Source organism: Mya arenaria, chromosome 8 (assembly GCF_026914265.1).
Source record: "Mya arenaria isolate MELC-2E11 chromosome 8, ASM2691426v1".
Taxonomy (NCBI): domain Eukaryota; kingdom Metazoa; phylum Mollusca; class Bivalvia; order Myida; family Myidae; genus Mya; species Mya arenaria.
In genome coordinates, this window is record NC_069129.1 from 32,745,793 (window position 1) to 32,761,970 (window position 16,178).

At 33.3% G+C, this 16,178-nt stretch overlaps 1 protein-coding gene across 1 annotated transcript in view; it reads left to right on the forward strand.

Annotated features, from left to right (window-relative positions):
- Positions 1-15,473, forward strand: part of LOC128242210 (uncharacterized) — a 57,624-nt gene extending 42,151 nt beyond the window's left edge. The window contains exons 6-7 of the mRNA XM_052959293.1: positions 10,098-10,391; positions 10,761-15,473. Of these exons, the coding sequence (XP_052815253.1) occupies positions 10,098-10,391; positions 10,761-11,071 (605 nt within the window). The 3' untranslated portion in view covers positions 11,072-15,473. The remainder of the gene's footprint in view (positions 1-10,097; positions 10,392-10,760) is intronic.
- The last annotated feature ends 705 nt before the right edge of the window (positions 15,474-16,178 follow it).

The window sequence follows — 16,178 nt, forward strand, 5'->3', positions numbered from 1 at the left end:
TATGTTTCCATTAATGCTGAAGAGTACTTAAATAGTACAAACAGGAGTTTGAGTAGGCTGCGCTCATCAGCTAACATAGTGCTAAGTGGTTAATGTGTTTTCCAGTTTCCTAGCTCATCAAATAATCAGTTACACTTGAAATCTCTTCATAACATGTCAGAAATTGGAGATTATTTTTTGTGATTTTATGCATGTTTTTTGCAGCAAAAAATACAGGGGAAGATCTGTCAGGAATCTTGTTAGTTTGCATTTAAGCTGTTTTTTTCTAGAGATTGTTTATGTTTCAAGTGTAAGGCATAAGAAAATGTTCGTTTCCACTTACCCAACTGGCCCTATTTTTTCCTCCCCACCCTTATAACACTTTCTTTTCTATTAATTTCCTAAAAATTTGTTCATTTTTAGATAGGATAACAAGGGGGAAAAAATACGCCTACATACCATATTTTTTGTGACTATGCTAGTGTAAACTTTTGGGGGGGGCGTAAGAAAAAAAAAATCAAGAAAAAAATATGTATGATTTTCATCGAGGGCTTTGCATTTTGATACAGGTTTAAAACATAGTAAGTGTTTCATATGGGATGTTGCGAAATTTCCGACCATATTAGGTTAGCTGTTTTCATGTCCTCAAATTTACACCCAGTCCAAGGCCCATAACTCTGCCTTTATCATTGTCCTGATTGTCTCAAAGTTGTGCAAAATTTGACTTAACCAAGTTTTCCAGACATCTACACGAAACTTAGAACAATTGTTACCTGAGTAACAATATGCATGCATAAATGACGAGTAAGGTCCATTATACCTCAGGTTTCTATGATTGTGGAGTTGCGCCGGATTATCACCTAGTCAAAAAAAAAAATAAGTATTCAATGACAACTTTTTTTATACAAAAGACTTCTTTTTACCATCAAGTGCCTTTGAAAAAAACTTATATTGTCATTAATGCAGATTCAGCACAAGTTAATATCTATTAATTTATTTTGGTAACATCAATTTCTAATTAACTCATTTTAGTAGCTTTTACCAATTGCAATAAATGCTTAATTAAAATCAAAGTGAAAGCACTATTTCTTTAGTACCAGTATAATTAAGAAAAAGAATTCTTCAGTAATTGTGTACTTGGAAATTAAGGTAAAATTCTAGACAATAACTTCGTAACGATTGTGCTTTAATTCCCAACTAATTTCTCAGATATAGTACAGTAATATAATCCTTCAAGAAACATTTATTTTCTTAATTCATCCCCTATCCTCAAAGAAGTCTAAAACCCTAATTCTGAAGTCACTGGAATTGAGTGTAAAATATTGGGATGCATAGTACCTAAAAGCTTTGTGCCGTAACTCTGAATTAGTTCAGTAATGCTCCGGGCATTAAAACACATTTTCCAATCAGAGATGTAATTAGAGAGAGACTTGTGCAGAAGATTTTCAGAAATCCCAGAGTTTCTGAAAATTGGCAAAACATTAGCCTGTGCCATGTCGTCTTTTAAAATGATTCATTCAGCCATAGCAAATACTGTATTTGTCCAAATAGACACCTCCTGTACATATGTGTCATTTTCCAAATAATCTTAATAATCCACCACCAAATATATTCGGTGGATCGAGAGATAAAGGTTTGGCGTTGTCTGTCTGTTCGTCCTTAAGCAACCATTACTAAAGTCTATGTAAGTTCTGGACAAAAATTAATCTAATGTATTTCAAGTTTCTATAATCATAGTGCACTGGTGCATGCATAAGATTCATCTGGATCGGGACAGCAATGTAAGAGTTATTGCCCTTTAATTAATGAAAAAGCTTAAATGTGTGTATCTAGAGCCAACACTATGCTACTCATTGAGAGAATTAATGAAACTTATGTGAAGTCTATATAACCATAGTGCAGTGGAGCACACACAAAACATTCATCTAAATGGGTTCATGATCACAAGAGTAATTGCCCTTGAATTAATAAAAAGAACAATAGTTTGTCAAGAACAATTAAGTTTGTCATTAGCCATTTCTACCTTGCTTGTTGACAGAACCATATTAAACTTATGTTAAGTGTGCATAACTATAATGTTGTGCTGCAGGTGCAAGATTCCTCATTGTTCAGTGTCACAAGAGTTATTGCCCTTTAATAATGTAAAGAGCTGGTGAGGGGGGGGGGGGCATCCAGAGCTTCTTTTCATACTGAAATGTTTACTCAATTCAAATAAAGTTCTCTGTGGCATTTCACTTAAATTGAAGTCTTGAAATGTGTGACGATGAATCCTTCGTCAGTCTTAAGCTTTAAATACTTAAATTCTTACCCAAAATTGTCTTTGAAAGATGTTGATGTGTAACCAAAGAGAAGTATGCCAGGGTACAAGTTTATAGTCAATAAATGGCTGACTGATAGAATGTCTTCTAAGCTAAGTTGAGTTAAAGCGCTGTAAATCCTGATTAAAAAGGTAACATACATGCCATATTCCCAAGGGGGGGGGGGGAATCCCCCGGAATTTTGACCAATCCCCTGGTCCCCCGCCAGGTGATCCATATCCCCTGGAATTAAAAAAAAAAAAAAATGTGTATGAATTATTGTTATTTGAGTGTTTTTTCTGTATTTATTCTTATATTATAAATGCAGATATTGCTCAAATTTTCGTCGCGTAAAAATCCCCTGGTGTAATATCAAAATCCCCTGGAATTCAGACCAAAATCCCCTGGGAAGCCTCTCAGAAATATGGCATGTATGAGGTAAGCAAACCTAAGATCAGTGAAAATGGCAAGGAAAATACCCCTATGGGTATCAGTGGGTGTATTAGGGTGTGTGGTCTATAAGGACAAATATGTTATGTCTTTCGAGATTCTCATGTCCTAGCATATAGCGGAATGCTGGGGAAGGCCTTTTGGGACTAGAACGAAGAATAAATTATTATCCTGACTTCAAAAACAAATATAGCAAATTCCACTGTAGAGCATACATATGTCAATTGTCCCCTTAGTACTCATATCCCAATTACCCTTCTGTACTTCTGGTAGGTTAAACAACACCAATATTAGTTACAGTTCATTCTAATAGATTAAACAAAACCAATATTAGTCGAAGGGAATTTGTTTGCAGGGGTCTTAGAATGAAGCTTTATGTCTGGGCATTTTCAAGGACATATATGGTATTTTTTTAATAAAGCGTGCTTCCATGCTACAGGTTGCTAATGTGTTGGTGTTATTTCATGATGCTGTTTTGTGCTAAATATTAAGTTAAACGCTCTAGAGTCTTTCCCAGAAATGAGTTTTTAATGATTGTGATAATTGCACGAAATTTTATTATGGCAGCGCTGGTGTAATTTTCAAAGGGGAAACTTGAAAAACATCGCAGAAATTCTGAAACATTAGATTCCCTACAGGGATTCATGCTGTAATCAATGGAGTCACAGTTGGTGTTTTATATGTTTTTAAACAGATGAGTGATGCAAATAAGATGATTGCACCAAAAATGCATGTAAATCTGCGGGTTTTTATCCTTACTGCTGCATGCAGGACTTTAAGGTTTTCTACTGTAAAGACTGCATATTCTGTTTAGATAAAGATTGAAATGATGTTTTTATAATGAGCATCACTGTGTTCAGGAATTCTGATGAGGACTCTTTCAATGTTGTTTCTGACATAAGCTTTGTTGTCATTTCTGGCATGTAGTAACTGTTGAAAATCTACAATTGAAAGATGAACTAGTTAAAATGACTTGATAAATAATTATATTAATTGCTGACATTATTATGTTTGGCGACTTGTTTTATGTCACAATGTTGCTGGCATTGATCAAGCTTGGCAACCGTTGTGTTGTAGCTATAGGCAGTGATTCAGTTTGGCAACTTGTTATCTTGCAGCTGCTGACATTGGTAATATTAAGGCTGATGACATTGATTCATTGCCAACTTATTATGTTGCAACCAGTGACAATGATAGTTTGGCAACTTATTATGTTGCAATCAGTGACAATGATAGTTTGGCAACTTATTATGTTGCAATCAGTGACAATGATAGTTTGCCAACTTATTATGTTGCAACCAGTGACAATGATAGTTTGGCAACTTATTATGTTGCAATCAGTGACAATGATAGTTTGGCAACTTATGTGTTGCAGCTGCTCTAAGTTATGCCAACTGATTATGTTGCAGCTGCTGACTATGATTTAGTTTGGTAACTTATTATGCTGCAGATTCTGGCATGAGATAGTTTGGCAACTTATCATGTTGCAGCTTCTGGCATGAGTTAGTTTGGCAACTTATTATGTTGCAGCTGTTGACAATGATTTAGTTTGGCAATTGATTATGTTGCAACTGCTATCAATGATTTAGTTCAGCAACTTGTTATGTTGCAGCTACTGAAATTAATTAGTTTGGCAACTGATTATGTTGCATCTGTTGACATTAATTTAGTTTGGCAACTTATTATGTTGCAGCTGCTGACAATAATGAAGCTTGGCAACTTGACTTGTTATGTTGCAGCTGCTGATATTGATTTAGTTTGGCAACTTACATGTATTATGTTGCAGCTGCTGACATTAATGAAGCTTGGCAACTTGTTATGTTACAGCTACTGACAATGATTTGGTTTGGCAACTTATTATGTTGCAGCTGCTGACATTAATTTAGTTTGGCAACTTATTATGTTGCAGCTGCTGACATTAATGAAGCTTGGCAACTTGTTATGTTACAGCTACTGACATTGATTTAGTTTGGCAACTTATTATCTTGCAGCTGCTGACATTAATGAAGCTTGGCAACTTGTTATGTTACAGCTACTGACATTGATTTAGTTTGGCAACTTATTATGTTGCAGCTGCTGACATTAATGAAGCTTGGCAACTTGTTATGTTACAGCTACTGACATTGATTTAGTTTGGCAACTTATTATCTTGCAGCTGCTGACATTAATGAAGCTTGGCAACTTGTTATGTTACAGCTACTGACATTGATTTAGTTTGGCAACTTATTATGTTGCAGCTGCTGACATTAATGAAGCTTGGCAACTTGTTATGTTACAGCTACTGACATTGATTTGGTTTGGCAACTTACATGTATTATGTTGCAGCTGCTGACATTAATGAAGCTTGGCAACTTGTTATGTTACAGCTACTGACAATGATTTGGTTTGGCAACTTATTATGTTGCAGCTGCTGATATAGAATTAGTCTTGCAACTTATCATATGTTGCAGCTTCTGACATGAGTTAGTATGGCAACTTATTATGTTGTAGACTGCTGGCATTGATTTAGTTTGTTAGCTTATTGTGTTGTTACATTGCTGCTGTGAAAGATTTAGTTTGGCAACTCATTATTTAGCAGCAAGCATTGATTTAGAGTGACAGTGTATTATGTTGCAGAATTGTTGTATTTAGTTTGGCAACTTATTCAGCTTTTATTGCTGGTATTATTAATGACATTTGATTGAACTGAGTGTTAATATTAGCATTGATGACTTATGTACATGTATTATACTTCAGAAGAAAAGCATTATCTTGCATCTAAGGTTAGACACCTCTTAAAGTGTTATGGCACACTCGTATTTATGTAAATATCTTTGAATCAAAATTGTCTTTTTTAGTGCCACAGCTAGTGTAACAAGTTTGAGGGAAATCTAACAATTTCTGGCTCCTAGAAAGATAATGTTGGTTGTAATCTTGAGATAATCTTGTAAAGGAGGTAGTTTACGGGTTGATAATGCTAGATTATTGTTATTCTGGAAGGTTTAAAACTGATGTGGGTCAAGTGTTTCCGTACTGAATAATGATGATCTGTCTTGATTTCTGAGATTTATGATGGATTTAATTTTGACATCATGCCATATTTTATGGCCAACTCCTGTAGCATGTATGTAGTAAAATGATGCTGGGGAAAATAAAAAATAAATCGAAGGGTTTTCATGATTTGCTATTTTTTGCTGATTTTAAAGAAACGTCTGTTGCAGTGTAACAAGTGAGGCCAAAGACGCAACAGATCCCTTCAGAGAAAAGCTAGTGCTCCTGACATTTATAAGCTCAGTTTGTAGTGTTCCTGACATTTATAAGCTGAGTTGGTCGTGCTCCTGACATAAAAAACTTGGGTCTGCAATTTTTCTGACATTAATCAGTTCACTTGATCATGCTCTTGACATAAAGTAGCTTAGTTGGTAGTGCTTCTGACATTAAAGTTTGGTTGGTAGTGGTCCTGACATTAATCAGCTTGGCTGGTAGTGCACCTCACAATAATAAGTTCAGTTGGTCATGTTCCTAACATTAATAAGCTCAGTTTGTAGTGCCGCTGACATTGAGTAGCTCAGTTCGTATATCTCACGACATTAAAAAGCTCAGTTGGTAGTGCTCCTGACATTAATTAGCTGAGTTTGTAGTGCTTCTAACATTGATAAGCTCAGTTCCTAGGGCTAGGGCTCATGATGTTCGTGACCATGTAGATGTTTCAGCCGGATATGTTTACAGATACCCTATGAAAAGTACAAGATTGTTCACAGCAGGGTTTCTCACCCTGATCTGACATTTGTGAAAAACTTCATGTTAAACTAATAATCTTATCAACAGTTCCAACAAATTTTATAGATAATAAATTTAAGTTTCTGGAGAAAAGGGCCAACCATTTTTATTCCGGCAACCACTGTAGGCCTCAGGGTACATTTTTTTCAGAATTAGTATTTCTAAAAATTAAAAAAAAATGTATTGAAATGTATTAGTGATTATTTATTTGTATACATTTTATTTATTTCAAAATAAAGTGGAAAATGCACACACACGCATTAAAATAATCTAGCTATTCTCCTGACAACCAGAAAATACATATTTATTCAGTAAGATATTGTGCTGTTGTATTGTTGCAATTATTTTGCTGGTGTAATTATCTTTGATTTGCTGATTTAATATGCCGCTTAGATGCTTACGTTTGGAAAAAAAATACTAAAACCGAAAAAGAAATAACAACAACAAGCCAGCAAATGAGTAAATCTCTAAATCAGAAACTACATTTTTTGTCAGTAAGATTGTGCTGGAGTATTGTTCTACCCCAGTAATTATTTTGGAGGTATAATTTAGATGTTGCAATCTTTATTTTTGTTGATTTTATATACCCGGTACCGTTAACATGCTTGGAAAAAAAGCAAAATCTAAAGAAAAGAAACGACACTCGCCAGCAAATTGGTAATCTCAAAATGTCATTTTTCTTCATAAGAAGCAAAAAACTGTCACAGAGCAGAAAGTTATGTCAATTATTTGGTAGAACTGATTTATAAAGATACATTTTCTGCCCATCAACGACAAAACGTGTCAGGGAATGCCTTAAGAGATAGAGCTTTTCTGTCATTGAAAACTATTGCTTTCTGGAAAATTGGTGCCTTATAGTTGGAATGAAAATCTGGCAAATTGATCAAATTAGCAACACTTAATGCATTTCTATGACCAGGAGATATTAAAGCAATTTCTTTGACAAGAAACAGTCCTAAAACTTAAGCGAAAATTACTCATTTTCTGACAGATAAATATTAAACAAGTCCAATAAAGCTAAAGTACTGTTTGTGTTCAATAGCCAATTGTATAAAACTATATTCAAGTTATCCACCGGTAATATTTTGGCTAGTTTGCTCATAAAAGCAATTTGATTGGTCAACAGTAATTATTGGATAAATATAGACCAATCAGAAAATAGTTTTGCTAACCAAACCAAAGATTTAACCAGACTTGTACAATCAATTGTCAATTGTACAACTGCTTAAGTATTTGGTGATTTCTTTATTTAACTTTCTGATTTAATTCATTGAAAAATACAATAGCATGACAAGTAGATGCCATTAATTGTTTCTCTGCTTTTCTCTCTCTCTTTTTTTTTGCACTACCAGCAACCAATTGTTTAAAACTGGTTAATCCTTGGGGTTTTTAAAGTTAGCCAAAATGTTTGTTGATTTGCCAATAATAACCTACCAATAAATATTATTAGTAACCAGTCAAATAAATTAAACATGCAACAAAACTAGCTCAAAGATAAATTGTGGACAACTTATCAATGTTTTATACAATTGACTGCAGAGGGATTATCGAAAACTCGACAACTATATTGGGCATTAGATTGTTGGGACTTTATGTTACACATGCACATTATAATTACTATATTATCAAAAAACTTCATCAATTTTGAGTTATGGCAAACATCAAAAGTTTCCCACAAGGCCAAGGAGCTCAATTGTGAATGACAACACAATTAAAGTCTATGACTGCTGGAACCTTTTGCTGTAGGTGGAAGTGTGTTCATAGTATGGTACTTGGTGTACTTGGTAATATGCAAATTGGAATAATCAGTTCTCCATGTGGAGGTTCAGGGCCTATATATATACCAGCTGATCCCTTCAGGGTTGAAACTGAGCTTATGAATGTCAGGAGCACTACCAACTGAGCTTATGAATGTCAGGAGCACTACCAACTGAGCTTATAAATGTTTGGAGCAGGACCAATTGAGCTAATTAATGTCAGGATCACTATCAACGGAGCTTATAAATGTTTGGAGCAGGACCAATTGAGCTAATTAATGTCAGGATCACTATCAACTGAGCTTATTACTTTGAGGAGCACTACCAACGGAGCTTATTAATGTTTGGAGCAAGACCAATCGAGCTTATTAATGTTTGGAGCAGGACCAATCGAGCTAATTAATGTTTGGAGCACGACTAAGTGAGCTAATTAATGTCAGGATCACTATCAACTGAGCTTATTGCTTTGAGAAGCACTACCAACGGAGCTTATTAATGTTTGGAGCAGGACCAATCGAGCTAATTAATGTCAGGATCATGACCAATTGAGCTAATTAATGTTTGGAACATGACTAACTGAGCTAATTAATGTCAGGAGCACCATCAACTGAGCTTATTTCTTTGAGGAGCACTACCAAAGGAGCTTATTAATGTTTGGAGCATGACCAATTGAGCCAATTAATGCTAGGAGCATGACCAACTGAGCTTATTAACTGTAGGTTAGGAGCACTACCAATTGAGCTTTTTATTGAGGATTACGTCATTCAATTGGGAAAGGTTTTGCTTAAGTTTCCAAACAAAATCTGTTCAATAGTTTATGGGATAGGGTGGTATATGATGTTGGACTTCAGTCTTTATGGTTTGTTATAAAGACTTCCGAGTGTTTATTTATAATCTAAATTGATGCCATAAAAATAGGATGTAGACTCTTAAATCCTGGAACAATTTTAACATTCATTACCATTATCTAAGTTAGTTCATGTTGGATTACAAATCCTCCCTGGTTTTCCTGAGATTATGAGAGATTTAATTTGTTCGCCAACTTTGAAGTATGTTGGCCTCTCTGTTGGAATCAATCACTTTGGTAGTTATATGAATGCTATCACCCACTAAAACAGGGCTTGGAAGTGAAATAAGTTTTTCATTTAATCACAAATTGGTAAATGTTAGCCCCGTTATCATAAATTAAAGGCATTATTGCCGGAAAAGGTGGGATTTATAAATCTGCAGAATTTGCTGAATAGACTCAAGGGATATTTTTCAATTTTCAAAGGCGAGATGGTTTTTGATGTGGTTTGTCTGCACATTATTCAAGTTTCTTTACATGCTTGCTTCATACCTTGGTGAGCGAAGTTATTAAAAAAGCAGTCTTAGTTTGATTGAGACTATTCATTGCGAATTCTCACTGGTAAATGTTATGGTAAATGTTATATGCATAATGTATATTTTAAAAGTATACATTTTTCACATTTTCCTGCAGTCAAGATCATTCTATTTTTTCTTCATTTCTCTCTCAAAATAACATGTTCCTTCATATCCATTGTTGTACAATTTTGTAAAAATTTCATAGTACGAAAGTCTGCTTTTACTTGGTAATGTTAAACGACTCCTGACAACTAACAAGTTGTTTCGGAGTTGTGTCCTTTGATCAAGTTGTGTGTGAGCAATTGGTATAGTAATTTGGTACACATTAGGTACTGCTGTGTGAATGTGTGTGTGTATGAACCACAGGAGGTAGTAATGATACCTGTGATAGCTTGGAATACCACATAACAAACACATTACCTTGATCAAGTCACCATTGCTTACTACATCTGAATTGTATTGTTACATTTTCCATTTCTTTCTTTTTCAGATGAGAACTTTTTGACCAAGTTCCTTTCACTGGGAGTAGCAGCGTCTGTCGGAATCATCGTCGGCGGACTGATTGTTTGTATATTCTGCACAGCAGCACTAGTCTGCTGCTGTCGAAATTCTTTCTGCCAAAAGCCGGCTGGAAGCACATCAGGCGGCACAACGACAGGAACAACAGCAACGTTACTAAATGGGGGACCAGGTTCCCACCACGGTTCCCATCATGGAAGTGTGCACGGGAGCCAGATTGGAAGTCACCATGGTAACGGCCATGTACAGGCGCATGTTGATAGAGGTAGGCTAGTGTTTATCCCTGTATGAACTTACAATTCATTGCTATAAATATAAGCTGGACTTGTAAGCTGAATACAATCATACCAAAGCAATTGTTTGTTTAATGCATGTTTTCAATGCATTTAAAAAAGACATCAACGGTTGAATGTATTCAGTTGGAAAATGAAAAATATATGTCCTTTGAAGCGCCAATTTTGCAAGAAATTGTGTCAGTTAAATCATCTATGATTAAAATAATTTCATATTTTTTATACGGAATAAGTTAATGTAAGATAAACAGGGGGAAAAGTAATTCTTTCACAAAATCAGATGTTAAAGAACAAAATACTTCATCCAGATTAAACTGAAACTTATTTCTTTTTTCTTTCAGGTGGTGTAGTTCATCATCCAATGATGAGCCCGTTCACAAACCCCGCTCAACAGGGCTACTACCCGATGCATCCTGTGTACCCATCCCCGCACGGATCTGTTTACTCGGCTCAAACCCAGAATTCCGGGTTTACAAGAGACTCTGGAATTGCGCCCAATCAGTTTGGTTACTCAAGTAGCGTGTATTCATCTCAGGCTCCATCGTACCATCGCTCACACACACCTACGAGTAGCAAGTCCGGGAAATCACATCACTCAAATAACAGTGTCACTTATACTCATAATACAGAAAAAGTCATGGTGAATCTATAGTCATGATTTGTTTTGTTTTTTGTGAAATCCTTCTTGTTTTTCTGGGTCGGTATTCATAAAACATCTTAAGTCATTTCCTAACTTAAGTAAATTTCCTTTAGTTAAGTATCTCGATTTATATAATATCCTAATAATATCTGAAATACTTTTTTACATTGATTTTATTGAATGCAAAACCTTGTAAAAGACATTTATACATTTCTTTAAATATGGCTTCAAAAATCTAAGGAAATCGACTTAAGTTAAGAAATGAATGAATGTTTTATGAATACGGCCCCATTTCATTATATCTAGTTGTTTGATCCCCTGCCAATCAAGGTTTTAACAAGCGTATATAGGATTAATCTTGTTGTGTTCCAATGGCTGAAATTAAGCATTATTGCATTTTATATACATGGATTTTTTTGTTTGTTCCATTTTGCCTTTTTAGAATACAAAAATGTAATTCTTGAAACAGTTATGTCTGAAATTAAATGTAACTTCACGAACGCTTCTATTTATAATCTGATTCAATAAAATAGAAAGCATCAACATCTTGACCAAGTTTGATAACTCTGTTGTTTTTCTGCTAGTGCTGAAGTCATTTAACATTGCTTTGTCCATGCTTGTATGGTTTAAAAAAATAGAAAAATTAAAGTCATATTGCTCTTTCTCATATTCACTGCAGTAGGGACAAAGCTGTATATGGGCTATTAACCACATACAGTGGTAATTGTATATTTGAACTGAATTGCATTGAAAGCTCACAATTAAAAAATGTTCAATGCAAATGAGATTATTTGTTCAATGGATGGTTTGATTGGTAAGATGTTAAATTATGTGTATTTAAAGACTGAGTCTTTAAATTATGTATACCATTTATATATACATGTACTTGTTTTGGACGTGTAATAGATAACTATTATGCATTTTTTTTCGGGCTTGGTATTTTTTAGCTGTGAAATAAATTTAAAATTATCATCTTCATTGACTAATGTATAAATAAGCATTTAAAATGAGACAGTTTTTTAAGCTGGGTAAACACCACTATGTTTGGACTGAACTTTTCTTACGTTTGGGAAATATCCTTCTCCGCTAGTAAGAGTAAACTCCGTTTACAAGAGTTAATGTTCACTGGGATCTAACGTTGTGTTTGTTGAAAAATTATAACATACAAAAACTTTGTTGACATTTGGAAATAAAGGTTGGTATAAGCTGTGTAAGATTAACTTGTACAGAATTTGCCTTAGTTGGTCTCCATTGCAAACATCGATTGAGACGCTGGCGGTGGTGAATTTAACTGTTGGTGAGAGCTTGCAGCAGGCTTAGTTAGGATCTGTTGTCCATCTTAGTAACTGGTTGGCTATGGAAAGTTCATCTATGCTAGCCCCTTGCATTACTATTATGTTCATTGCAACAGGTACCCATTGCCCTCCATTGGACATGCATTCGTGAAGTTGGACACCGCCAGCGTCTCAGTTCGCGTTAGCCAACGTTGTCCAACTTAGGCAAATTCTGTACAACTTTATCAATGTCAGTAAATGTCGGTCCAAATTTTGTAATGTGAACCCAGCTTAAAGAAGCAAAAATAAATTGTATAAATGTTTTGGAGTTTAAAACTTAAGTCTATTTTTTGTATAATATTTAAGAAATTAAAACAGAACTAGTCTTTCATGCAGTGCTCATATTAGAAAATAATAATTATATTTAAGTATTATGGACATTTCTTGTGGGTAGTTTAACCAATAATTTGGGTACACCATGTTTACAAGTAGCATTATTTGATAATATCATAATTATAGGCAGCTGAAATTATACACATTATGTGTAATCATTTGTAAACCAGGGTAATAATGTATGTGTTTTAATTTCATAGATTCTTAAAATTAAAAAAAAACTATAGAATACATAATTCTGATTTAAAATGTCTTTAAATAAAGATACTTTTATTGCAATGTAAAAAAAGAATTAAATCAGTTTCAGTCGGCTAATGAAAACATAATGCATATATGTGCCATAGACGTCGGTGGTTATAACAGTTTTCAAAATGAACCATGAACTATAGTATTCCTTTCTAAACATGTAATCTTAATCATAAAATATTTGAGATTTATTATATAAGGTAGTTTCAGATATTGTTTTATACAGTTTGGGATTTGAACAGTTTAGTTAATGAAGTCATGAAAATGACCTTTGTAGGGACCCATGACATATTATTCTGATAACTCTACATAATTATATTCAATACGTTATGACTCAAATATACAAAGTTCATAGTCAAAGCTAAACTCAATGTTACAAACTGACTTTTTCATCGAAATATTAAATTTGAGAACTTTGACGTTACAAACTGTGACCATATCATTGAAATATTAATGTTGAGAGCTAATTTTGATGTAATAAACGATGACTTTATCCTTACAATATCAATTTTGAGAGCTAATTTTGAGGCAAGAAACTGTGACTTTATTATTGAAATAATAAATTTGAGAGCTTATATTGACAATACAAACCGTGACTTTTTCAATATGAATTTTTTTTTTGAAATGTTAACTCGGCCTTATCTTGTCATTTTGTGCCATTAGATTGTTAGAAAATGTAGAAATCAAGCACAGAATAGTAACGGTAGATATACATGTATACTCATAATTTATGATACAAACACATATTCTGTTCAGATCGTATACTTGTTCATTGATATGTATTCTTTGCCTCCTGTTCTACTTCGTCCCTGCTTGGGTTAATGTTTTTATTGCGACCTTTTTTCATTGGTGTTTGCATTTTTGTGTGGGCCAATTACAATCGAGGATTTTTCAAATTTTCTGTTCATTAATTTTACCTATATTGATTCCGACGAATGTACCAAAATAAGTTTCATAGACTATATTTCAGTCAGTCTATTTTTCAACTTATTTTTTAAACATACCCGCTATATTAAGAGTATGCTTACATTTTTGATGTCCAAATAATTTTAAAATCATATATACATACATGTTTTTTTAATTATCTTTATCAAAAGTGTTTATACAAGACTTGTTATGGTAATTGATGCATGTACCGGTAAACTGTCGTATATTAAGTTATAATAAGAAATAAACTACTTTTTTAATTTACTTATACAAGTCTTTTAATTAATTTTAGCTTGAAAACGTCCATCAGTGTATTTTTACTATGTGCTACATGTCAGGGTAATGTCATATGGTTATTGTGAAGGTTGAAATGTTTGATTTTGCTTCAGATATTCATTGTAGTGAAAGAGCTTTGTGCAACATCTTACATTGTAATTGAATATTATTATCAAAAATGCACCTATGTTTGTATTACTCTTAAGTTATTCATTGAGTAAATTAAAATGTAACTCTTTAAGTTATTCATGGAGTTAATAATAATAATAATAAGAAGAAGAAGAATAATAATGATGATAATAATAATAATAATAATAATAATAATAATAATAATAATAATATAACTCTTAATGTTAATCATTGAGTTAATTAAATATAAATCTTATATATCATTCATTGAGTTTATAATAATAATATTACTCTTTAAGTTATTCATGGAGTAAATAATAATAATAATTATAATAATAATAATACTCTTCAATGTTTTTCATTGAGTTAATTTCGGTGTAACTTTTTTTAGTTATTAATTGAGTTAATTAGAATGTAACTCTTTTAAGTTATTTATTGAGTTAATAAAACTTCTTGCGACAGGCAATCAGACCCAATGTGAGGTACAAAATTTATTCTAATTCCCATAAAATCTACCTCATGTACTGTAGATGTACATTGTATTTCTTCCCATTTTAAGATTGATTTAGTTTTGTTACTAGTATTGTATGGCTTATATCAACTTGTGTTTTTACCGTGAAAGTATTGTTTTACTTACCTTTTACAATTCTTGTTTCAGAATTTCAGATGTATATCTAAAGTTATTTTAGTATATTTTTGGTAACCAGGCTCTATTTAAGTTGATTTTTACATACTTGTCTTAATAGTTATTTAATACAACCAATGTTCTTATACATTCATTGTGTCCCGTAGAAAAATATTAAGTCATACAGATGAAAAAATAAAATTGCTTGTTCAGCTTTGCTTTGTAAGTTTGTCATATGGTTGTGAAGTTTGGAAGGAATGCATACAAATTCAATAAAAAGTATGCAGTTTTCTTTTTATCTCCTACAACTTTGTTCATGTATACATGTATTTGTAAATAGTGCGAGTATTTTTCTGTCTATTTCTATGAATACTTTGTGTACAGTAGATTGTTATCATTGATTTCAACTCATTTTCCACATGATTATTTATTATATCAGTTTAAAGAAGTTGTATTGATAAATTCATGAGTTGTATATTGTCTTTTATATTGTATTATTTTGTGGATTATTTTGAACAAAGTAAGGGTAATTAAACACCAAACCTAAGAATCATTGTCTTTGTTCTTTCTCACTGATCAGGGATTAGGAATAAGGTGAATTGTCTGTGACAAGCTGAAGGGATGTCCACCTGAGAAATAAGCCTCATGTCTAAAATTAAGCATTTTAATTCAGGCTTTCATTCCAACATAATACAATATATATTCATATATATTTATGCCAGGAACTTTCAATATGTAATGTTATTTACACATAGGTTTGTATTTCAGATATATTAGTTTAGATAACTGTGTCCCATAACATTACATAATTTTATTGAATGTCACAAAGAACTAAGTTATGGGGATGAGCAAAACTTATTTAAATTTAAAAAACAAATATCAGTAAAATGAACATTTTTACCAAGTTTGATGGGATTTTAGCTGTTTTAGATAACTAAGTAAAAGTTTGAAAATCCTTGTGATTCAAGACACAACACTATTGACGCAATCTTCATGAAATTTGTCAAACTATTTGAACCTAATGTTGATACTGAGCTAAATGCAATAATGGCACAAACACCAGAATGACCAACAGGCACTAACACCAGACTGACCAACTGGTACTTACCCCAGACTGACATACTGGCGCTTACTTAAGGCTGGCCAACTAGCACTAACACCAGACTGACCCACTGACACTAACACCAGACTGACCCATTGACACTAACACAAGGCTGACCAACAAGCACTAACACCAGACTGACCCATT